The sequence below is a fragment of the Cupressus sempervirens genome, chromosome 2 (assembly GCF_028749045.1).
Source record: "Cupressus sempervirens isolate cs-2001-9-10 chromosome 2, ASM2874904v1, whole genome shotgun sequence".
Lineage (NCBI taxonomy): Eukaryota > Viridiplantae > Streptophyta > Pinopsida > Cupressales > Cupressaceae > Cupressus > Cupressus sempervirens.
Genome location: NC_143119.1, coordinates 711594432 through 711620381, shown reverse-complemented (window position 1 = coordinate 711620381; position 25950 = coordinate 711594432). Strand labels below are relative to the sequence as shown.

Sequence of the window (25950 nt, the reverse complement as noted above, 5' to 3'; positions counted from 1 at the left end):
TGTGGGACATTGGAGTGTTCTTTGGAAGGGTTGAGCGACCTGTTCTTGTCCCCCTATCCCCTCAGAGGACGTCGAGACATCCTCTTGTCTCCTCAAGGTAAGTCAGAACATTCCCCTGTCTCTGCCAGAATCATGGCGAACTGGTGGCATTGCTTGAGAAGTTTGAACAATGCCCCCCGTCCCTTGTGTGTCTCGTCTCAGAGGATGCGTCCTCGTTTTACACTAATCTATGAAGTATGGTATGAATAATAAATGAAGAATTTTAATGACGTCCACGTCTTAGAGGATGTGTCCCTGTGTCACACTAATGTGTGAAGTATGGTATGAATGGATGAATGGAGAATTTTAATGATGTCCACAAGGCCAAACAATCTAAGGGACCACATGATCACAACCTTACACTGGTAGACTACAATGGGGTTAGAGCACAAATGGCAAATATTTAATAGAGAGGAAGAAGAAAGCCGAGAAAGAGATACTCTAGGTTGAAACACGCATGGAATCACAATTCCAATTTTCATAAAGGTTCATGAACCTCAAAAGCTCATGGTACATTTCCATCCATTTGGTGTCTCATATGCAAGAGAATTTTGGCATACCTCTATCTGCTAATCAGTTTTGGCTTGAGTTCTATGTATGTATGTTTGTAGGTCCTTTTGTTTTCATGATTTTTCTTAATTTTTTTCTTTTTTTGTCTTTTTGGTTGGGTTCCATAGGAAAAGATTTGTCCTATCTTTGGCTAAGCTCAGTTGGGTGGAGAGTCAGTGGTTTACACAACCATTAAAAAGTAGCATGTTTATTTTTGTACAACTTTCTAACTTGTTATTCGTATTCTGCTGAGTTGGTGTGACAAGTATGCTCCGAAACTTTGATTTGTTGCGAGGACTTCTGTAAGGTCTGCTTGAATCTTTGACCTGTTGCTAGGACTTGCCTAAGGTGTTCTATCTTGGTGCTAAGTGTTTTGTAAATCCCTGCTGGATTTAAAGACCATAAAATTGAAAACAATTAGCACTGCTTGGTTCCCCTAGACTATTCCTATTGTTGGGATCCACCAAAGGCACCTTTTATTGGCTATATTTCCATTCTGGACGCGATTGTTTCTTTGTGACTCTCCTATTATTGTTTGAAAGTTATAGTATACAAATGTAAATCATAAATGCAAAGATATCAACTGCGTCCATATGTTCTCCAAAATTAAATATATCAAGCTATTTGTATTCAAAGTTACAGATACATGTTTCATGGAACATTTTATGTCATTGGTTTCATGGGTTTTACATACATTTATGATTTGACAACATGTATAATTCTATATATCTATGTCATATGATTATGTTTTCTATTTCCTTCAACCACAAAAATACATTTTGCGTATGTGATGGATTTATCATTTATGTTCCTTGTTTATCTATGTTAGCTTTTATTTGATGTTGTTATAGTGTGTTTAAGTTAAATTCAATAAAGGGTGCATGAAATAAGTTTTAGATCATTAAAATCTCTAAATTTCAAGGGTTTTTTTAACTTTGCCGATTCATAGCCGATTCACAGTCGATTCATGCATCAAGAAGGCCTTGTCGATTCCAAACCAATTCACAAGTCGAGTAGGCCTTGCCGATTCTGAGTTTTGGTTCTTTGCTCTTATATTTGTTTATTTCAATGTGTTCATAGTTGATGGTTTTTACCTTCATTGTAAATCTTCGATGCATTCGGATTCATCGGTTTGCATCTTTGGAAACTGATTTTCTTTCATGTCCTTCATAGATATTATATCTTGTTTTTATTGATATTTTCCTGTCGGTTATTTTTAATCTTAGGTCTCTCTCATTCTTCAGTGATCACTTCTGTTTTCTTTGAAAGGACTTCATGTTACTGCTTGTGTTACACTCTTGGTGCTGTTATGATATATTTATCTATTCATTCTTGCATATAATGTGTTACCTTGGCTTATTCTCTTTCCAACATTACCGTTATGGCTTTGCTTATGATATTGCTACCTCAATCTTTGCTGGCTCAACCATTGACATGGCATTTAAGCTTATGTGACTTCCTTCTGTCTGCAGTGTCTTTCATTCTTTCTGTCATTTCATCTTCAGCGGTGTTGTCTCATATACCTCTCATTATGACACCACTTTGTGTGTCGATTTAATTTTAGTTATTTGGCTATGATTTCAGCATTTGTTCATGCGTTTCATAGCATTATTTTATTATTCCTATTGTGTATTGAATGATGACAGCTTTGTCTTTTGTATGGTGAAGATGATTGTTTACTAGCCGCCAAATGTGCAAGAATATTGATTGCAGCCATTGGCGGAGCTTTCGATAAAATTGCTGTATTCTGCAAACAAGTGTTTCTGAAATCTGAAGTATGGAATGATTATCAAATTGCAAACGCAACTGAAGATCGGTAGCTGTGTAATGGGACAATTTGTGACAAATTTTGGCTTTTAATTATTGTGAAAAGCTTCTGGTTTGAAGATGGGGGATTGATGCAGACTGTTTGCAGTGTATGCACTGTGCAAGTGAAGCTGAGCTGTTGAATGCAGGTGTACTTCGAAATTTTTGAAGCATCTCTTTCAGAGATTTAAATTTTAGGCTTCTGAGTAGCTTTAAGAATTATTCAATGGTTTGTTTTTTAATTATTTGGGTATATTGTCGAGGACATATGGAAGTGTTTTTGGTTTATTTGAATGCTTTCTGTAAGACCCACAAGGAAGCCCCTTTGTTAATTTTTTTTATTCTTGAATTTGAGTCTTCAGGTCATTTGGCATAAAGCTGAGCTGCAATGTCAAAAATTGGAAGGGTCCTTGTGTGATTGGTTCGGTGCAAGATTTGTTCTCATAACAACATTCAACATTTTGTTTAGTTTGTATTTTATTAGTGTGTAAGATCATATTTTTTGTGCATAACAATCGGTATGGTCATATTTTGATATAAGGGTGAATACCGATCTGTAGTTGAGATTGTATTTGGTTTTGAGTATTATATTACTGACTCTCAATGTCATATATTATATGTTCAGTGTCTTACATATGATAGCTTGCCATTATGCAAGAGCCTATGATTGAATTGAATGCAGGTTATTCTGGTGTTAATTATTTTTGACGACACTCATTTCAGTTGATGCTTCTCATTTTTTATGTTTGTTGCATAGAAAGAGACAAGTATTCTATCTTGACTTTCTGTTATAGCACTGGGAATAGTATTTGCTTTGAGCATTAATCTCTATATATCTCTTCATGATGGATTGATATTATGGATTATTATTAATCTCTCTTTGTCGCAAGACACATCAATGAGATGATGAGAGACTCATGAACGTGAGGATGTTGCATGTAGTCATGGGACTGAACTAATAATGCAAGAAATAATATTCAGAACCATATTTTTCCAGCTTCAGAGGGAGGTTACATGACAGAGGGAGATGTCTAACTCTTTGCAAACTTATGTGGCAGTGTAATTGCTAAAGCTCCTTGTTTGGTCAAATTGGAAACCATGGTGATCAAAGAGGGAGTCTTTAGAGAATCTCAGTCATCCTTATATATGTTAATAAGTTCTCTGCAAGAGAAGTTCGAGGTGAAATCCCTCATTCCACCCTCTGTGAGTAGGTATGGTGGACCACCCTCTGCAAGTAGGCATGGTAGAAATGAATTCTTCTCTAGGAGAAGTTTGAGGTGAAAGCCCTAGCTCCATCCTCTGTGAGTAGGTATGGTGGACCACTTTTTGTGAGTAGGCATGGTGGAAATGTATTCTTCTTTAGGAGAAGTTTGAGGTGAAAGCTCTCATTCCACCCTTTCCAAGTAGGTATGGTGGACCACCCTTTTCGAGTAGGCATGGTGGAAGTTGTCTGTGTGATTCCATGATTTAAATTTTATACACTCATGAAGTAACTATGGTGGATTATGTTATGCTGAGATAACATGTTCAATGAAAATCTATATGATTAGAATTTATCATTAACATCTTTGTCTGCAGCTATGTGCGCCTGCCATACTAAGGATCTCTCTCTTGCTAAGAGGGATTGTTGAAGATTATAGCTGCAAGAGAGATCTTTATCCCTTATTTTGCTATATTTTGAAATTGATATAATACATATATATTGTGTTTAAACTGGAGAAGATATTTATGATAATATTTGAGACAATGTTATATGAAGAGACGTGTCATGCGAAGTCATGCGTTTGGAAATATGAAGAAGCTTGTATTTGGAATTTGTGGAGATCATCAGTTGTGATATGAAGGGTCTCTCAATCCCATACATATGTGATTGCTTTGTGTATTTATATACCGGTGTCAAATGGAAAACATTATACTTGAATATTTTTAATATTTTATTATCAATAAAAGAGATATTCTCTGGTGTGGCTGGGTTTTTCCCTCCAAGTGGAAGGGTTTTCCTGGGATAATCTCGTCTTTTGTGCATTTTATTCTCTTTTCTTATTGCTATTTATCTTAATTTTCTGAGCAAAACATTAACAAAACAATTATGCAATTTGCAAGTATTGGAAACATGCACAAGGGAAAAGTCTGTGTGTGGACATCTCATGTAAAAATCTTTACTATATTTGCTTGATGATTGTACCAGATGTTTAAGAAATAATTTTTTTATACATATTGATGGGAGCAAAACAGAGGATATGGATGTAGAATGAAGCATTCAAAATAATATGGATTTCAGACCTCTTACAGCAGAACAAAATAACACCAGTTTGTATTGTAGCCAGAATACACTTGATACAGATCACTTACAATACTCACTGCTGGTATTCATAGACAATGCATTTTAGCGTTTCCATATTTGAGTGCTCTTAAAAACTTACACGGCTATCAATGGAAATGACACTTCTTACTTATGAAATATGTAGAAGAGTTCACACTGAATTTATTCCCACACAAAAGATGATAAAGCTGCACTTGAAATAGAATAGGGCTGACCACATTTTGTCATGCCATCTTAATACAGTCTGTGAATAACATTCGCCTTCACATACAGCTGCAGTGTCTCAGTATAGACCAATTGATATTGCAGGAGAAGAACAAAGATTCACGCTCTAATAAGAATCCGCAGCTTCAAGATTAGACAGAGTTTTAGGAGGCACATGAACGAGCTATGGAAAAGAGAAGCAAACTCATGACAACAGCACATTAAATATTATATATGCCCAAGATTTATAGAAGAGTCTTATAAAAAATAAGGATCAGACTCATAAAAATATCACTCCATTACCTCAATGTCCCAAAAATGTTAGTCCTCTAGGACCTCTATTTAATTAAGATGGCTCTTTTGATTGATTCCAACAAATACAAACCCAACCAGCACTTTATGATAAAATTCTCCATTGTTAACTTACGGCTGATGAAAACCTTATTACTCCCTTTAATTATTATGCAAATAATAATAAACCCAAGTAGCTCATGCCAAAGAAATATTGAATACACACATCCTGAAAATTAAATATTTCTTTATTTTCATAATTCAGAATATAAATTCTCCAAGCTTTCATAATATTAAACCTGACAGTTGAACTTATCTGTAAATTTGTCTTCAAAGGAGACTTCACAATTTTGGCAACTTTGTCACAAATCAACTCCTTTAGGAAGAGCTAGGTTTCATCCAACCTTTCTGTAGAACTATTGAGGGTTTCTGTCTCCAGAAATCATAAATCGTTTATCAAATCCAAATGTATAAGCAATACATCACCAAGAACCCCCTTATAAAGATCTCTAGGAAGGGCTGACTTGATGTTACTGGAGAAATATATTTAATAATAAATTAGTACTTGTTATTATTTAATTAAATAAATTACTATTTAGTCATCATTTGAATGTTTTGTTTTTACTTTTTGATAATAAAAATCAATTTAATTAGTTATTACCTTAAAATTGAAGACACTACATTTGAGCTGTGGAAACAAGCAAGACTCACATTACACGAGACCATGTTTTGAAAATTTTGTGGACTTTGGGTCTGGTGAGCAATTCTGCATATAGTTCTGAGGATGCAAGGGGACTCTACATCTGTGCAACATATAGTTTAGAAACTTACAGCATTCTGGTTTCTTTCCAAACTTGAAACTTTAGATTTTCTAGATTGATCTGGAGCCTTGAGTCACTGAGACATATCTTTGATGACATCTATCAATTATTGAAGGAAAAAGGCTAAGGATTATAATTATTAAATTAAGTTTTAGGACTACAATTTAGGTAGACATATTTGAATAGATGCGATAACCTCCTTATAGATAAAATGGTTAATGAAACTCCCCTTATAACCTCTTTGGTAACAGTGAATTGGAGATGGCCTGGTCAAGCAGACAGTGATGCTTTCACCTGAGTTAACTCCTCAACTACACATTGCCATGTAAAGGCTCCATTAGTACTCCAAGGCCTAGTTCCATTACTAGGTAGAGCATGCAGGTGGTGACCCTCTGACCTGAATTCATTCCTTAACCACACATTGCTAGGTGAAAGTTACATTTGTAGTCTAAAGCCTAATTCCGTTACTAGCTAGACAACCATTGGGCTCATTGAAACTTTTGGATTTACATCTAGAAAGAGTTGAATTTTTTGATTTGACAATTTAAATAGTGTCTGAAACTCAGATGAATTTAAGGCTATGATATGAGAGCGATTCATCTTATTTTCTAGTTTGGCTTTGTTACTGTGAATGTGGGTTATAACAGTTAATAGATCTATAGTGGGATTCATAATAATGTATCATAACTAGCAATGTATGGTAAACCACCTAATGCCCACTAGCTAATCCTTCATGCCTCATAACAACATCTAATCTGGTTTACTTCTTTGTGGGTATGCTTTTATGGCTGATGAGGTCAACTTAATTTCCATTTATTAATCATCACTGCCACATGCCATAATCAAAACTCAATAACCATGTTTAAACATTATTTCTGAGTCATAACTTAAAAGAGATATTATGTCAATGTTTTTATGAGTATAATCATTCACATACATCTTACATCAGTTGATCCTTGTTATCTCAACATATCAGTTAAATATACCAATTTAAACTAAAACATGGGAGCAAAGGAAGAAAGGGTCAATATCAGGTTGACAAATATCTTGTGTAAATGTGAATAAATAGACTCATGGAGGAGATGGTGTGATTGGGGTGTAGCAAATAACTCTTCTGTTGATCAAAAGCTTAATTCAAAAGCCTTGTCTTCCTGTTGTGAGGTTTTCACACCATCGCCCCAAAATTTTGTGGACCCCCTTTTTTTCGATTGCCTTAGCAATTTTTAGGTCCAGAGGTTTCAAATTTGAAGATTTCACGCCTTGGACACCTTTAGGGCCAGTGGGGAGAGGGTTAGATTTATTTTCACCCGATTTCAACTTGATTTTCTAGAGCCACCAATTTCATCGTTAGGCCGAGCAAATTTTAAAGAACAACATTTGGTAGGATAAAATTGTAAAATTTGTACTTAGACGTTTTCTTTTGAAAATCCGGATAGAATTGTGTAAATTTGAATAATCTTTCAGAAGAAGGGAAATATTGTTAGACTTGAGTTTTGGAAAATCGTAAATTTTTCTTTGGTGAAAATTATAATTTTGTAGAAATGAGGCTAAATTGCAAAAATTGATTTTTGACTATAGAGGCAATTTTATTTTATTTTTGTCAAAAAAATTCTAAATAGCATAACAAAATTGATTTAAATGAAATTGCAAAAAATTGTCTTTAATGGATTAAAATTGCCTGGAAAACTTTTTGCCATTTAATGGAATTGGTAATTTAATATTGAAAAAAATGGCTTTTGATTAGCCAAAATCCGATTTTAATGACGTATTAATTACTAAATCCTCATTAAATGGAAGCATTTAACATCTCCAAGGCATTGTTTAATTTCTTTTTGCAAATTGAAACTAATTGGCAATTTAAAAAAGCAATTTTCATTTTAGCAAAGTTAATATTTAGCTAAGTATTTAATTGTGGGCCCTAATTTTGCATTAATTATTGTTTTTCTTGCTCCTAGGGTCCAAGTTGGTTAGCTTGGGGGGAGTAAGAAAGTTGGGTATAAGAGGAGGCCTCTCTCCCATTTCCTCCTCACTTCTCACTTCTCCTTCTCGAGGTGTTGGCGATTTTGCAAGAGCAGATTTGCACTCTTCTTGCTTGGCGAATTTTGTGGGAGCCGAAATTTGTGGGAGCCAATTTTTGTGGGAGTCAAAATTTGTGGACGATAAAATTCTGATTTTCAAGAGGGGCTGCGATTTTTGCCCTAGGTTGGGAAATTTTATTTGGAGGTGAATTACATGATAAATTTATGATTTGCAAGTGGATTTGAAGTTCTTGAGGTCTAGTCCTAATTCCGAAAAGTCGCTGTACGATTATTGGTTAAGGTGAATTTTAATCATTTAGAGTTGAAAGGGGTCCTTAAGCTGACATCCTTCATTTGTTCTAGTCTATGGATTGCTTCCCTTGGTTCTACTTGCCTTCTGGTCCACCACTCTACCATCCCGTAATAGGGCGACGAGTATGGAGGATGTTAGTGCAAGTAAGAATCCCAATCGGACAAACACTAAGAAAGACAAAGAGGATATGATGCCCAAAACACCCTTCTCAAAAATGAAGCAAATAACTGACACCAATATCGATGCAGTGGACATGATACAGATGAAAGATAGACTAAAGGAAGGACAATGCCCCTTGGCAAAGAAGATATATAGAAGTGGAATTGTACATACAACAAGCAGTGTGGTGAAGTCAGTGGAACTCAAGGCGAAGCACACACCTTGCCCTCCTATGGAAGAAGTTAATGAAAGGCTAGCTAAGTTCATTGTCTTAGCTAAGAAAATGAAAGAAAAGGGAAGATTTATATTAGAAGATCATTTAATGTAAGCCCAAGTGGCAATTTCTCTTTCTTCTAGAATAGGACAAGTGTCTATTTCTGATTGGCCACCATTTTGGTGACTTCTCATTGGTTGCCACTTTTTGGACTTTTTTCATTGGTCCACTGATGAGGTGGCATCTTCTCATTGGCCGATGGGGTGGCAACCCTAATTAGGGTTTTTAGGATCCAATCTGGATTGTTGATCTTGTTTTGATCTCCATTGTCCGTTGTATTTTTGGCCCCTATATAAGGCCATTTGCTCTCATTTGTAAAGTGTTGGAGAAATTGTTGCTAAAATAATACCAAAATTGCTCTCTTCTTCATTGTTGTGACTTGCATGGTGATTAAGAACATTGGGTGTTATTGCATGTTTTCTACTTCCACATAGTTAGATTTCTTTTCAAGTTATTAAAGTTGGTTGCATTTTAAGTTGTTTAAGTGAGGTTAAAGTAGATGGATAGTTGTATGGTAGCATTGGTAGATGTTTGATAGGGATCAATACTAGATCACTAGCATCCTAGCGGCTGGTTGGGAAGCCTTGTGTGGTAAACTAGTCCATTTTTCTTTGAATCCTTGCATCTATGGAGGTGGGGCCGCTGGTTAGCCTTCATTAGGTTCGATCCCCGTCCATTTGCTAACCTTCCATTCGTAGGAGTAGGAGTAGAATAGTGAGTAGCTAGGTAGTCAAAGTTCAAGGAAGGAAGTTAAAGAAGTAAGTCAAGTATCAGAACACATCCATTCACCTTCCACCACCACCGCTTTCCCACCAACATCATCCTTGGTAGACACATCCTCCATCATCACCACCATCAACATTATTTGCCCCCGCACATTTCACAAACTGAACCACCATCACCTTCATCTCACCAAAGTCCAAGTCATCCTCAACAATTTGCGTAAGGCCACCTATGTGTTTACCAGCGAATCACATCGATAAAACTGAGTGAGTATCCACAAGTGTAAAGAACATTGGAGTTATTCTCATATCCCGTGAGCAATAACTTTTCAAGAGAGGAATTGTCTGTTTGATACTCCGTATTGGATATCCAATTACTAATATGTTATGTAAGTGATACAAATTCGCATCAACACTTCCTTTGTTGAACCATAAGATTGTGGGAGAGTTTACCTTTCTTAATGGAGGAGAGTGAGGAGGAGGTTCTTTAGGTTGTTTCCAGACATTGTCCAACTCTTTCTCAAGCATGTCATTCATTGGGATGTGACACGTCTGTTGAAGGTACCTAGATTACCTAGTGATACATTGGAACATATTATATCAGATTCATGAAAGTATGATAACCATTAATAAAGAGAGAGAATATTAGAAAACAAGTTACCTTTGCAAGGCAAATTGTGTATGCTATTAATATTTTTATTAAAAAATTGAGAATGTTTGCCTTGGATATGTGATGCCTGGCACTCCAAGACAAAGAGTCCGAAATGTCATATGGCACATTGACATTTGCTTATTGTATCTTTGTACCAATATCTTTTCTATAGCTGTTTGCGTCATGCATTTTCTTCTTTTCATTTAAATCCTGGCATGGTTTTGTTCTTAACTATAAACGGGTAATACTTTTTGTACATAATCACAAAAATATGGTTAGGATCATTCATATGTATTAATGTTCTTGTCAGTAATGGTTTCAGTAGTGATCAAAATTTTGTTGCAGAGCTCTTCTCGAGTATGAAGAAGAAAATTGAAGCCAAACGATTACCTGCTAGTGCTGCAGCTGCAATGGAGGATGTGTATCGAAATTATCAGAATGCAGTAAGTTGGAGAGTCTTTGGTAGGCTTCAAATCTTTGTTTTATCCTTTCTTTTCCTCATTATTCTATTTACTCAAATTTTCATGTCATTTTGAAACTTTTTCGAGTCTCTCTCTCTCCCTCTCTCTCTCTCTATACATCATTTGAAAGATAAGTATGAATTTTATACTTTACCCACTAATAGTAATCTCCTAAGCAACCTGCTTTTTGTTGACTTCAAAGTAGATACTGTGTTGAAAACTGTTGGAATGGCTTAGTTGTGAAATGCTCCTAAAACTATGTACCCTGGATTTAACAAGAACACATTTCTATGTTAGTCACTATTGAAATTTGTCGGGCAACCTTCTTACATTATTTTGATTTTGTGTTGCTGAGATTTGGAAGGGGCTCACCAACAAAGTACTTTAATAATTAATGGCATAAACATATTGGTAATCTATTATCTGTCTATAATTACATCTACTGTTTATTTTCATGATAGATTTTAAATGCTTATAAAGATCGTCCATAACAAATGATTGCAGTTAATGACTATCTAGTTTCAAATGCTGAATGATTCTAATGCATCTACAGGTGCTATTCTGAACAAAATACAATCAGAAAATCTTAGTGCTACATGTTGCAATGCTCAGATAACTTTTTTCTATTTCAAAACCAATTCAAATCCTCTTATTAAAAAAAAATTTAATATTTTGGCTACATTGCAGAATGCCCCTGCCAGTTTCCATCTATTTTACATGATGTTCAAGTCCATTTTTGTTGACTGAAAATAAGGGGTGTAACAAATTTGCTTATACAAAATGAAAAAGCTAAAACATAAACAGCTCATGTCATTTCCCCATTTTGAAATAGAAATAATAATTAAATAATAGATTTTTATTAAACAAAGAATAATAATAAAAGAAAATTAAATGATATAATATAATATATTCTTACAATAATAATATGTTACTACAATGATAATATGATATGCAAATAAGACAATATGTTAAAATACATTATTGAAATAACAATATATAATGTTATAATATTTTATAATTAAATAATAATGACATTAAACATATCCAGTAAATAAATGATAATTAAGATAATGATAAATAATAAACCAACTTATAGTTATTGCCAATAGTCATATTATTAATATAATACAAGTTAACTACTTAAGATATCAATTATAATAGATTAGTATATCAATTAGATTCTTAATAATAGGGCGTCATTAAGGAAGAAACATGTGTCATCATCCCACTACGATATATAAGACTTTTCAGAACCAAACAGGGGGATATTCAGGGGAGAATGCTATTCTAATATTGACCATCAAACTTGACTCTCAGGTTGAACCACTGACTTATGAAGTCATGGGGTGCATCAAATTAAAACATTGTTAAGCAGAGATGGCATAAACATAATATCATTTAAGCAGCGGACACCAAATCAGAAGCAGCAACAATATATTGCAATTTCTCAAGACACTGCACCAGATGACATTGAGATAATACTCAAGGTCTGCTCGGACCAATCAGCCGCAGATAACCACACGAGCCTAAAGACCAAAGATGGACAGAAATAGAAAGATTTCTATGTAAAGTCTATACTTGATCAATAACACATAGATATAGTACTCACTACTTATCCCTTACTTTCACATCGTTGAGTCGTTAATAAGTAACTGAATCTGAGTTTAATAGGATATCTTATAATACAGAACCAGTACTTATTTTCACTAGCATTTATCTTATGGCTTCCACAAACATTGTGTTGGCCAAACACAAATATTATAGCGACTTATTCAATCCATATAATTGTAGATAAATATCTAGTGTTTCTGCACTTGCAGGTCGATATTTATTATCTTACACGTTGTTTAGCGCGATTTGGGTATAAGGTTTATATTGTTGATATTAAGACCATAGTTGGAAAACTTGCCAAAGCCAAAGAGTTGGCAAGGCCTGAAAAACAAATTCGGCAAAAACTCAACCTTTTTTTTGGCAAAAACTCGGGAATTTAAAAATTGCGTAAATTTAAAGAAATGTTTTTTTTGCAGAATACAATGAGCCAATGAGTCAATAAACAAGAACAGAAAAGAAACAAGCTTAGTCTGGATATATTTAAACACAAAATGGGTGCAAAATCACATTCTAGTGACGAAAGCTGATGGCTGGAAGCAAAATAGTAAATAACTTATGTAAAAGTAAATATATCATTATAATTACATCTTCCTCTTCCCATCTCTAGTAAAAACTAAGGGAGAGATAGAAGTAGAGGGTCTAGTCGTAGAAGTCTGTAATGGGCATGACTGTGCATCCTCGCTCAGTATGTCTAACTCACTCTGTGGCTCGTCCTCCATCCTGGATGTAGCCCTGCCTCTAGCTTCTCCTAGCAGTAGCAATTACTACTAATTCAACTCAATGTTATCCAATATGAAACTAAATCCACTGCCCTCCTTCATAGCCTGTGTCTCCAAATTATTAATGTCATCCTCTTCAAAAATCACTGCAAATCTCCCTCAAATCCACCTTAAATCAATAGAAACCAGTTTGCAAGCGTTTGGAGTACAAAGTTTTGGAAGACTATTTTCCCCCTCCTAGCAAAATACAAGTGATTAAATTAGAAATGATATTAATTTGAGCCATTTTTTGTCTTCAAGTGCTGTTATAAAACTACAATTGAGTTTTTAACAAAAACTCAATCAGGTTTTTAGCCAAAACTCGGCAACTACTCAGTTTTTACCAAAAATTCAGAGAGTTTTTAGTGCCAGTAAAAGTCATAAAAACTTGCCAAGCCATAAAAGTTGGCCTGCTTTTGCAACTTGACCAATACTCTGCTAGTAGTACATCTATGATTAAGACAATTGTCGTTATATGGTGAGAATACTATCCCCAAGAAACATATAAATGATTGCAAATTAAAAATTTAATAAAAACCGTAAGAAATTGTATAAGTAGGACATTACAGTTCACAAGTGCCGTTTCAAGCAGTAAAGGCAAGTAAAGCTATGGTAAAAGAATTAATTGATAATTTACAGCATATGCCAGGTCGTAAGAATAAAATCTATCTTCTACTGTTTTTGGTTTTTGTCCATGCTCTGTTATTCTGATGGATCTCCATACTCTGATATTTTTTATGGATCTCCATTGTCTGCACTAAACATCCATGTGCAGTACACGCTGAGACTAAGTCAGCTGACACTGATGATTCTATCTTGTGCCTGTTTGTTGGGTTTTATTTGGAAAACTCCAGGGCATTATGAACAATCTCTACTATAGAAAGCCAAACAATGTTAGCAATACAAAAGTGTCACTGTATTCAGGCAGTTGACTACCATGGCTATTTCAAAAACAGGAATCTCTGAAGTCCATTAAATTGTAACTTGCTGAGGTTTTTGCCAAACAGTACATTCCTCCTCTGTTCATTTGTAGTTTGCGTCAGTCCAATCCTAATTATTCCAAACAATGTTCCTGCTTATTAATTTGGTGCATGCCCTACACTATTTTAAAGCTCAAGGATGGCACATGATAGCAAGTTGAGAGGTGTCATATTTTAGAACAAATAGTTTGGCACACCACTAGGGAGAGGGCATAAGCGCTAACAGATTTTTGCCCTTGCCACCCAGGAAATGCTTGAGTTTCATAAAATAATATAAAGTAATGAGAAAATATGAAAAAAACCAACCTAAATTTTTTAGTAGGCCACACCACATTTAGCCCTGAAGACTTCATCTTTTTCTCTAATCTGTTTTTACATACTAAACAAATTATCTGCTGAGTTGTACAGAAAAATAACATTTTGACTAGGGTTTGAAGCTGCAGTTGGAGAAACCAAAATTAGAGAAGCATTAGTAAGCAGTGAGATAGAAAAAGAAGCAGAAGAGGTATGTGATTCTTTAATTTCTTACATAACCGGCTAGGTGGGGATGCTTTATTCGCAAAGTCTTAAAACAGATTTTTTAATTCATTTTTTGGTTTATATTTGCATTATTTTATCTCAAAACATCATTAGAAACAACAGTGAGATTAGTGAACATATAATGGATGTAGTTTCCCTCTTTATAATTAATAAGAATAATAAAATTAAAATAGAGAATAATACAAATAAACATAATGTAATTATAAATTAAATTAAGTTTAACAAAATGTCGAATCGCATGAAACTCTCTAAAACATGATATATAAAAGGGAAAGGAGTTCATTTGAAAGGGGATATGGAGGGAGGAAGATAGAAGGGAGCATAGGAATTAGGGAAAGGATTTATGGAAGAAGAAAAGAACGGGAAGAAAATAAGGAAGTGACTATTCAAGGGCATAAATGATGAAGGGTTGTAGTTGTGGTAGGTCGTGACATTTTTGAAAGATCATAATTTTAAAAGGGTGTGACCCTTTCAAAGGGAAGGCATAAGAAGAGATGTGTCCATCCTTCAAATTAGAGGATATAAACGAGATAGGTTGTTACAAGCTAGGGTTGCTGTTGTATCAAAATATTAACCTCTCAATGCTTGATACAACGAATAGACTTACAAAACATAGGAGGCGGTTAAGCCATGTCACGAATTCTAAAGGGGAACGTTGGCAGTTAGTCCAACAGTCCTCCCCTAGCATTAGCGGAGGAGATTCAAATCTATGACCAAGCTTTGACCAGTTGTTACAAGCTAGGGTTGGTGTTGCACCAAAAGATCAACCTATGAATGCTTGATATAGAACACAGGAGGTGGTTAAGCCATGTCACAAATCCATAAGAGGAACGTTAGCAGTTAGTCCAACAAAGGTTTCATTTGAGAAGGACATACAAGAGATAAATTTGAAAATAATTTATCACTCCCTAAAAGGCAGCAATAGAGGGTGGTGACTCAAGTCTTATGAAAGGTGGATACCCTTTCCCTAATGAAGTATAAAAGAGATTGTTTTAATCATTTCAAGGATATCGTAGCAACCACATTGTAGGAGAATCCAATGCTGTAAGGCCAATCGTGCATCACTGTGTTTTTTTTGTTTTGTAGTTCTCTTAGTTGACTCAAATCCAATGATTACACTTACGAGGCGTAGGGAAATTAGAACCTTGAAATGCCAAAATATATTCACTTAGTATATTTAGTTAGTTATCCATGAAAATTGGCCCCAAGGAGTGTAATTGAAAAGCAAAATGGGTGATGAAAGAATCATCTCAATTTCTTGGACTATTTGGAAGATATTAAAGTTTTTTATCTTGAGAAATTTCTCCAATGAAGGATCAAACTCAAACTTGAGGACCATAAAAGCCCTAGAAAGGTTTGGAGATTGGACAAGCACATCATGAGCTTTTCAATGATAGGTTATTATAGAAAATAGGACGCTCGAGTCAAAATTTATGGTTCTCGAAAGTTGTGCCTCTAAAACTCAAGATTTAATAAAAAATTGACTTGCATGGGAAAATGAACTGATGGACCGTGGGTGCCAAAGGAAGAAAAGTTACACTTACTAGAACATTCTAAGGTAGTTATTGGTGGTTTATAAGGTTAGGTCCATTATTACAAATTGTGGCTCTAGATTGTAGGGTTTTCTTTGAGAGTTGATTATATTTGAAATGATATGAGATCATGTGGCTGTAGTATGTAAATTTTCTGAATTTAGATCATGTTTTATTGGGATAATAGAAAGCAAGCATTTCTTTCATGCACTTTTTTTGGTCTATTGTTGTTGTCTTTGTTGGTTTGGAAGGGGAGTAGCCTTCTTCAAGTGGTATTGGAGTATAATTCCTTGAGTGTTTAAACAATTTACTGATTGTTAGGCAATTTATTCCAAGATTGTGTTTGTGGGTATCGGATATAATTGAGAAAATGTTTCCACAAATTATGTGGTAGAAGAAATCCTAGTGTGACAAAGGGATTGTTAGAGCTATATGGAGACAAGTTCAAGTAGTGCAAGAGGAGCTAGATAGAGGAGCTCATATCAGGGCAAGAGATGAAGGTGAGGATGAATTTGAAGGACTACTTTAATGAAAAGAATTGTCCATAAATTTTGACTTGGTTGGTTTTTTGAAGGTCATTTTAAAGATTCAGAAAAGCCCAAAGATTGAAGTTTAAATATTTAATGAAAATCTTAATCTGACAAATTTAATTGATTGGATAAATGATATGGAAGAGTCCTTTGAGTACAAAGGAGTAGAAGATCACGAAAGGGTCAAGTTTACAAAGTGTACGCTGAATTGTCATCCTAAATTTTGGTTGAAATAGATCTAGTTAGAGACAAATAAAAGAGGAAAGGATAAAATAACAAGATGAGATCGAATAACAGGAAAATTAAAGAGAATTAATTTTTGTTGACTACAAGCTTTATTTGCTAAAGAAAATGTAAGGGTTGAAGCAAGTTGGAAAATATGTCAAAGAGGATACAAAAAAGATTTATCGAGTCTAGATCACATTAGGCTAATCTAAGGCCAACAAGAAGAAAGAAGCTCTTTCTCCTTGTTACATAAATTGGTTAAAGTCGAGTATTCAAGAGTTGAGTTTTGGTAAGAGTGTCTACCATTAAAGATGCATGCCAATTTTCTTTAAGGTACTTGAGAAGCTAAACAAAAGATTTTTGAGAAAGCAAAATGGAGGAGGTTAATTGTTGATGGATTGGTGGACAATCTTATGGAGATCAAAATGAACATTAGAAGAATGAAGAATCTAGTAGTGGTCGGAGTGAAAAGAGAAATAATTCTACCTTCTTTATGGTTAAAATAATAGAGATCAAGGAGGAAGAGGACAAGGATTGAGAAGAGGTTGTCTTTGTTGAACATGTTTCTAATGGGGAGCACATAGAACCCATGAGTGACCGACAACAAGGTAGGACAAATAGGAGACTAGAGGGCTATTCATGAGATGCACATGTTGGTAAGAATGCTGAGTCTTCACATTCCAAAGATGTTAAAAGAGGAGAGGTTGTTATAACAAAAAGAACATTGCTAAAACACAAGGAAGAACTATCCCTAAGGAAGAATTTGTTTCACTCAAGATGTAATGATAAAGGTTCAATATTATTGTAGGTTGTGATAGAATTGGTAACCTTGATTCAAACAAAGTGGTTAGTAAATTAGAGTTGGAGAGGAGGCATCCAAATATCTACCAGATTGCATGGTTTCAGAAGGACCACAAGGTTTTGGTACATTGATAATGTTTGTTAAAATAAAAATTTGTAAACTATCTTCAATAGATGTTATGTGATATTATGCCTATGGATGTTTGTAACATATTGTTAGGGAGGCCCTAACAATTTGAATGTCATGTCGTACATTATGGGTATGAAAATACCTATTATTTGACAAAGAATGAAGCTCGGCACATGCTCAAGCCATTGAAGGAATTGGAGGACTATTTTTTTTTACATAGCGTAGTGTATGAACACATTTTTCTTTAATTCCTAAAGCTAACAAAGAGGAAGTAGAGGACGGACTTAGAGAAGTTACAAATATTTTGGATTTGAGGATATTATATTTGATAATATACTTGAGGGATTACCACCCACGAGGAAGATCAGTCACTAGATTATCCTGATTCTTGGACTTTTTTACACAAGGAGGTCCATTTAATAACTCTGGCAAAGAATAATGAGTTGAACAACCAAGTACAAGAAGTGTTTCAGAGGGATTGCTTTGAAAGAGTTTAAGTGCATATGTTTTACTTGTAGTACTAGCACTGAGAAAGGGTGGAGTATGTAGGATGTTTATAGACTCTCATGCCATAAACATGATTGCCATCGAGTATAGATTTTCGTTTCTAAGGATGGATTATATTATGAATTGTGCGAGTGGAGATTAGTACTTCAAAAAGATAGATTTGAAGAGTGGATATCAGAGAAGGAGATGATGCACCAAGAACTTTTAGCTAACCAATAAACCAAGCACATTCATGTGGCTCATGAACAAGTTACTAAAAGAGTTTTTTGGTGAATTTTTTTTATTGTGGATGATATTTTGATTTTCAGTATGTCATTAGAGCAATATGTAAGTGTTTTGAAAAGTTACAAGAAGAAAAGTTGTCGATTTAACCTTAGGAATTGTTGCTTCATGAAGAAAGAGTTGGTGTACTTGGGGTTTGTTATCTCAACAGATGGTTTTAGAATAAATTTAGAAAAGGTAAAGACTAACCTCAAATGACCTACCCCACAAAGCGCTGTTGAGGTGAGATCTTTTCATGGTTTGACATGTTTTTATAGAAAATTTATTGAAGGGTTCATAAGTATTTGTGCACTGCTATCTAGATCAATGATTGGAGATAAGAAAGAATTCAAATAGACTATGGGGACTACAAGGAGTTTTGATTTGTCAAAAAGAAAAGTTATAGAGCAACTTGATTTGGTACTTCCATATTTTAGTAAGGTTTTCTAGGTAGATTGTGATGCTAGTTGGAATGTTGTTAGAGCTGTTTTGAGTTAGGAGGGTACACCCATTACTTTTTTCAATGAAAAGTTGAATGGTGTCGAGAGGAAATATTTTGCTTACGATTATGAGTATTATGCTATAGTCTAGGCTTTACAAAATGGAGACACTATCTTTTTCTAAAAGAGTTTGAATGATCAAGGAAAGCTGAACCAAAGACATTTGAGGTGGGTTAACTTTTGCAAAGTTACACTTTCGTTTTGAAGCATGATTGAAAATTTGTTGACAAAGATGAGATTGGAGTAGTTGGGTTCCATGAACTCAAGAGTTTGTGTTTGGAGGATCTTGCTTCTTGAGAGGCTCAGGGAGCTTGCATGGACCCTATTACATTAGACAATACAAGATGGCTGAATTTTATGATCTAAGATGGGATGTTATTTAGAAGAAGTCAATTATGTATTTGAAGGAGCTCCATGAAAGAACTTGATCAAGGAGAAGCATAGTGGATGATAGCCTAGACACTTTGGTTGAGATAAGATCATAACAAGCTAGTAAGCATTATTATTGGCCACATGTAGCAATATGTGAAGAAGTTTGTATGAAGTTGTATAGTGTGGTAGATGGGACCAAGTCAGTATACAATTTTCTGTTATCCATTACTTGTATCAGAGAGGCCATGGGTGGGTTAGTATGGATTTTTGTTCTTGGTTTACTATAGATGTAGGGAGGATATGTGTCTGTTTGTGTGGTGAGATGACACATTTTATTCCTTCTAAGAGTATTGATGCTATTCATAATGCAGAGTTATTTTTGGAGTTGTGACGAGATTTTATTTGTCATCCAAAGAACATAGTATCAAATCAAGATACCAAGTTTGTTGGTTATTTCTTGAGGACATAATGGAAAAGTGGAAGATGGACTTAATGTTCAATTCATGGAACCATCCACAAATTTATGAGGAAAAAGAAGCAATGAATAGGAGTTGGGTAACTTGCTAAGATGCTTGGTAAGGACGAGATTTGATTCTACCACAGATGAAGTTTGGAGACAACAATTTGGTTAATAGGAGTTGATACATCACCATTCCAGATTGTTGACTGAGGTACTTCGTGAACTACTTTTGAGTTAAGGAAGATGGATTAGGAGAAAAGAAGAGTGTTGAATCTAAAGACTTTGTAGAGCATCCAAAGAATTTGCATGAAGAGGTGAGACAACATATTGAGAAGTTGAATATTAAGTACAAGGATAAGGCATATCAAAAGAGAAGATATAAGAAATTTCATATTAGAGATGTAGTCATGTTTCATTTGAGAAAAAGAGGTTTTTCACAGGAGCATATAATAAGTTGTAGATGAAGAAATTTGGTTAGTCAAAATCTTGAAGAAGCATGATTCATAAAATGCTGATGAGGTAGAGTTGCCAAGTGGACTTATTATTTCACCTATGTTTCATATTTCAGATTTGACAAGAGTACGATGAAGGAGGCATTGAAGATGATTTGACAAAAGCAATGTGAAATATATGAACGAGCGCTTCACAGAAGGAGAAGATAGAAGACATATTGGATAGTCGTGTGGGTAGAAAGTATTTGCTCAAGAGGATAGGATGGCCTAGTGAAGAGTCATCATGGTGTTTGAGGATGAGGTTGACAATCTTGGTTTTCTTTAGTCAAGATCTTCTTGTGGAGGAAGTATGCTATAGACTCAAACACTTATAATATCTTGTTGCTGTGAATCTGTGTTGATTTTGAAAATATAATTGTAAACATTTTTGGTGGTCGGTTTTTTCCCATGTAAGTCTTTATCTAAGTGCCATTTCGAAAAAGGGTGCATATCTCCAATAGTTTAAACCTTGCACATATGATGAGGCGAAATGTGAACCAATTTTCCTTTTTGACAACTATATTTATTCTTTTCTCATCTTTTGATTGGTTTTTGGGTTTATTTTTCATTAATATTTGTCAAATCATAAGAAAATATCAAGCTTAGCATTACATATTTTGCATGTCATGCACTGCTTTATTATTTTATAACCTATTTCAAGTGTTATCTCCTTATTTTTTATATTTGACTTCTGACTCTATATTTCCAAATTTCTCGTACCTTGTTGTTTAGTTAAAGATAAAAGTAATCCTAGTAACCTATCTCATTGTAATTCACCTAGGCATTAAAGACAATCCTTGGAACCCTTGGGTCATATTCCATATATGTGATACTCATTTGGTGCATGGTGCTGTGGATGGAGGGCAGAATTTGATGTCAAATTTAGCCTAGACTTGCACCTGATTCCAACCATTCTTCACTCCTATTAGCAAGGGCGTTCATGAATGTGGGATAGTTAGCCTTGTTAGGGATTGAACCTTTATCTTCTATGACATTGCTTTGTTTTTGTCACTAAAAAAAGTTCGAATAAAGAAATTTCTTTTATAATTTAAAGTCTTTTTTGCAAATATGTTGTAAATAAGGAGTTGTTCGAAGTGGGCTCTGCAATCGTATGACTATAGTGAAGTGTTCATCGCGGCAACCATACTCTGTGCAGGACCTCATGGCACCTTCCTTGGTTATTTGTGTGGTCTTTTGGTCCTTTTCTTGGTTTTGGAGTCACCTTGGTTGTTGTCCTTCATTATTTTCGTTTGTTTTGTTTGACTTTGTGTTCTCTGTGCATCAAGTGCTAGCTAGGCTTTTTTAGATAATATGTCTATGGAGCCGAGTTCTCTTGGCTCCCAGCTTGGTTCACCCATGTGTAACTCGGAAGGATTAAAGGATAACAATCACCATGTGTCCCAAATGGATGTTGATAAAAGCAGTTTGAAAAATGATGGCAATGACAGTCTTGGGAAGGAGATACCGAAAAATGATAAGGAGATACCGAAAAATGATTTTGGGGATGTTAGGCCCTTGTATAAAGCAGTCCTTTTTGATCAACCTAGGCCCGAGTGTCCACCTTCGGCTTCATTCTATGGTGTTTTTTGCAAGAGAGAATGTATTTCAAGAGGACCCACAACTAATGGAGGTGAACTTGAAAGGGGAGAAGCTAATGGAGCAACAACGGGAGACAGTAGAGATGGTAAGTCCGCTCCCCATGACTTAAGAATTCTCTCCCTCTCTCCTAACAAAGATATGCCGTTGGCCATTAGGAAAGAATAGTCGAGATTGAAAGATATTGCTATCGTCTTTGTTTGCCTTGATAAAGATTCTTTGCCTTCTTGCAATTTTTTTTGATGATTGGATCGCTAACATTTGGGGAAGAAAGTTAGGAATTCAAATTAATTTCTGTAGAATGATTCAAAAAGGGTTATTTGTGGTTTTCCTTAAAACTGACGGAATGCAAGAAAGGGTTTTAAAAAAGAACTATTTGTATGCGAGTAGACCTTTATTTAGAGCATTTCAATGGTTGGCTAACGGTAAAATTGATCAGGTAGTGGCTCGGTCCACTCCTCATTGGATTGAGATTAGAAATCTCCAACCGAAGTTTTGGCCTTTCATTGCCCAAATTGTCCAACCTCTTAGGTGAGTGATTCAGATTGAGGATGCTAGATACGCATTGCACCATCTTAATGCTAGGATCTTGCTTGCCCTAGCTCTCGATATTGAATTTCTTGAGTTCAATTTGATGGACCTGGAAGAGGAAAGGTTAATGCGGGAAATTTCCCTTATGGGGAATTTAAGGTCTTGCTTCCATTGCAAGACGAATGGACACACTAAAAGTGAGTTTCTGGCCTTGAGTAGCCTTCAAAACCCTAAATTCGACAAACAACTTAAGACTAATATAAACCCTAAAGAAGGTGGTAAGTCGGGACAAAATAAAAAAAGAGTCTGATATGCATAAATCTAGAGTTAATAATAGTAACAGGGATAACCTACCTTCGGATGTAATGCCGAATGTGGATAAGATTTCACTGGATAGTTGAAGAGGTGGTAAATTTAATGGCTCTGTTGAAGAGGCTATTGATAGTGGAAAAAGTATCAGTTTATTTAACCCTCTATTTGAAGATTAGTTTGAAGTAATGTCGGCCATAGGATTTGGTACTCACAGTTCCCTAGCCGATTGTCAACCATCCTCTAATGATGTTAATGGGAAGACAAAGGTAAATAACAAAGCTCTTCCCCCACCTAGACTTAATGCTCAACAACTTGCTTTTAGCACTATTAATGAGAGAGCGAAGAATATTAGGAAAACCTCCATTGCACCTTTGGATAAAGATAAGAACCTAGCTGGGGCCCTAAAATCTATAGTGGTCTACGAGAAGAATGATAACAGAAATGATACATCCTATATTATAATAATAAAATCCCAACAACCTAAATGATACACATACATAGTTGGAATGTGAGAGGGCTGGAGATGTTTGATAAGAAATATATGGTTAGAAAATGATTTTATAATCTTTAAGCTAAAGACATTATATGTTTACAAGAAATTAAGATTGTGGGCTTTCCGGCTTACACCATTTGGAAATTTATACGGGATCAGTCTACCGGCTTTTATTCTAACCACTACAAAGGCAAAGGGGGTAATGCTATTATGGTAGGACTCCAATGGGTTGACAAGATTACCTCTAATGGCTCCTTCTCTTGTCATAGAGCTTTATGGGTTACTTTTCTACATAATGATATCTCAATTGGTATATGTACTATATATGCCCCTAATGATTATAGAGAGCGGGATGCATTGTGGAAATGGTTATCTACCAACTCACCCAAAGCACACTGGATTTTTGCTGGAGACTTTAATATGGTGGAGTATAAGGAAGGCAAAAGGGGGGATAATGTAGAATGTTGGAAAGGGAATGAGCAATTTTTCGGGTCTAACTTTAAAAGGAAGTTTAGAATTCTTGATCCTTTGGCTCTTAAAAAGAAGCCTTTCTCTAATATTTGGTTTACATGGTGTAACGACCAATTGGGACATCAAAGAGTATACTGTAGACTAGATATACTATATATTGAGGACCAAATATTCTTTGCTGACAGGTAAGATGGTCATGCCCCTGTGATTGTCTCTCCATCCTATATGTCAGATTATCACCCTATCAAATGCTTGCATTTATTTGGATACCTTCTCGGATAATAGGAAGAAGAAAAACACAAATTTTAAGCTTAATACTTCTCTACTTAAGGATCAAGACAATGATGAAGCAATCAAAATGGTGACTAGTTTTGTGTAAGCCTTGCAATCCAAATATGAATTCTAGAGATAGGTGGAAGGTTTTAGCGGAGTATAGGAGGTAGATCTATCAGATCATTGGGAAGAAACTTTCTATTGACAGAAATAAGGAGGAACAAGTTTTACAGAATGCACTGCATTCTATTGAAAAAGAATTGCAAAAGTAAAAAATGATAGGGGAGATTAAATGTCAATCAAGGAAACATCAACAAATATAAGATAAGGGATTAGATGACCAAAGCCAAGATGAACTGGATGAAGGATGGTGACAAGGGGACCAAGTATTTAAAAAAAATATTATTAGGGCAAAACAAAAAAGAGAGTTGATTGAAAATGTTTAGATTAGTGGTGAAGCTAATAGTGACCCTAGATGCATCAAAGAGGCTTTCTTCAATTTCTACAAGGATCTCTTTACTTCAGAATTTAGTGAGACCAATAGTAATAAATTACAGCAATGCCTCAAGGTCATTCCAAAGAAAAATTCAAATCAGAATGCTAGGAAACTGGATATGCCCATAACTCGGGAAGAAATTGAACCTGCAAATCTCTCCCTTGCTAATGACAAATCACCTGGCCCTGATGGCCTCCTCTCTGAGTTCTACAAGCACAATTTAGAGTGGATTGTCCTAGACCTATTGGAGCTATGTGAAGATGCCTTCAAAATGGTTTCTTTAGGTGCTGAAATCAATAAAAGGATCATTAAATTACTACCCAAGGGAGGAGACAAATCTCAAGTCAGGAACTGGAGACCTATTACACTATTAAACCTATCCTATAAGTTTGTGTCTAAGCTTCTTGCCAGAAGAATTGGAGATCTTCTGAATGATTTTATATCACCAACACAAACAAGGTTTATCAAAGGAAGATTTATTTTGGAGAATCTGATCACAAGTTGGGAGGCCATGCACTGGGCAAAAAATGAAGATCACAATGCAACAATGGTTTTACTAGATTTTGAGAAAGCATATGACTGAGTTGAATGGCCTTTTGTTACGGGAATGCTGCAAGCTTTTGGTTTTCCTCCGTACTATTGCAATGGGATAGGCATTCTTCTTGTGGATTCATCGATTGTCATTGAGATTAATGGAGAGCTTATTGAGAGTAAAAAGTTGCAAAGGTTTATCAGATATGGTTGCCCAATTGCCTCATCTTTGGTTGTTATAGCAGCTGATGCACTATTCTACATTTTCAGATCCTCTCAACTAGGATTCCCTACTAGAGGGATTTCTCTCCCTAATCAGGATATGTTAATTAATGCCAAGTCTATAGATGCCACTGCATTGTTTATTGAACTGGAGGAAAGTAACTTTGATAATTTGAGTCATTGATTACAATTTTTTTGTATGGCATTCAGACCAAAAATAGCTCCTCACAAATCGTCAATCATTGGGTGGTCTTCCTTCCCCTAGAGTGGCTTATGAGTAAAGGGTGGAAGTGGGTAGGGCCTAATGACATTATCGAATATTTGGCAATTCCTTTTTCTATAGAACCATCCCTTAAAGACATGTGGAACTGGTTGTTCTCCAAAATTGAAAAGAAGTATCTTAAGTGGCAAACCCACCTCCTCTCACTGGCTGGTGGAGTCCAGGGGGTTTAAAAGGTCCTCTTTGCTCATCATATTTATTTCTCTTCAGCCTGGTTGTTTGCTAAATATTAGAGTGATAGGCTAGAGAGGTACATGAGAGATTTTCTATGTTTTGATGGAATTGGGAACAAGAAGAGGCATTGTGTCAAATGGGAATGGTGTTGTCTACCTAAGGAGGTCTAGGCATCAAGGATATGAAAGCTTAGGGTATGGCTTTAGCATCCAAGTGGATTATTCAAGCCTTGGAAGGGGAA

General features: G+C 35.3%; 1 protein-coding gene across 2 annotated transcripts in view; it reads left to right on the top strand.

Annotated features, from left to right (window-relative positions):
• Positions 1-25950, top strand: part of ATS1 (phospholipid/glycerol acyltransferase family protein) — a 134654-nt gene that overhangs the window by 29133 nt on the left and 79571 nt on the right. For both annotated transcript variants that reach the window (XM_089815125.1, XM_089815123.1), the window contains exon 2: positions 10517-10614. In XM_089815125.1, the coding sequence (XP_089671251.1) occupies positions 10517-10614 (98 nt within the window). The remainder of the gene's footprint in view (positions 1-10516; positions 10615-25950) is intronic.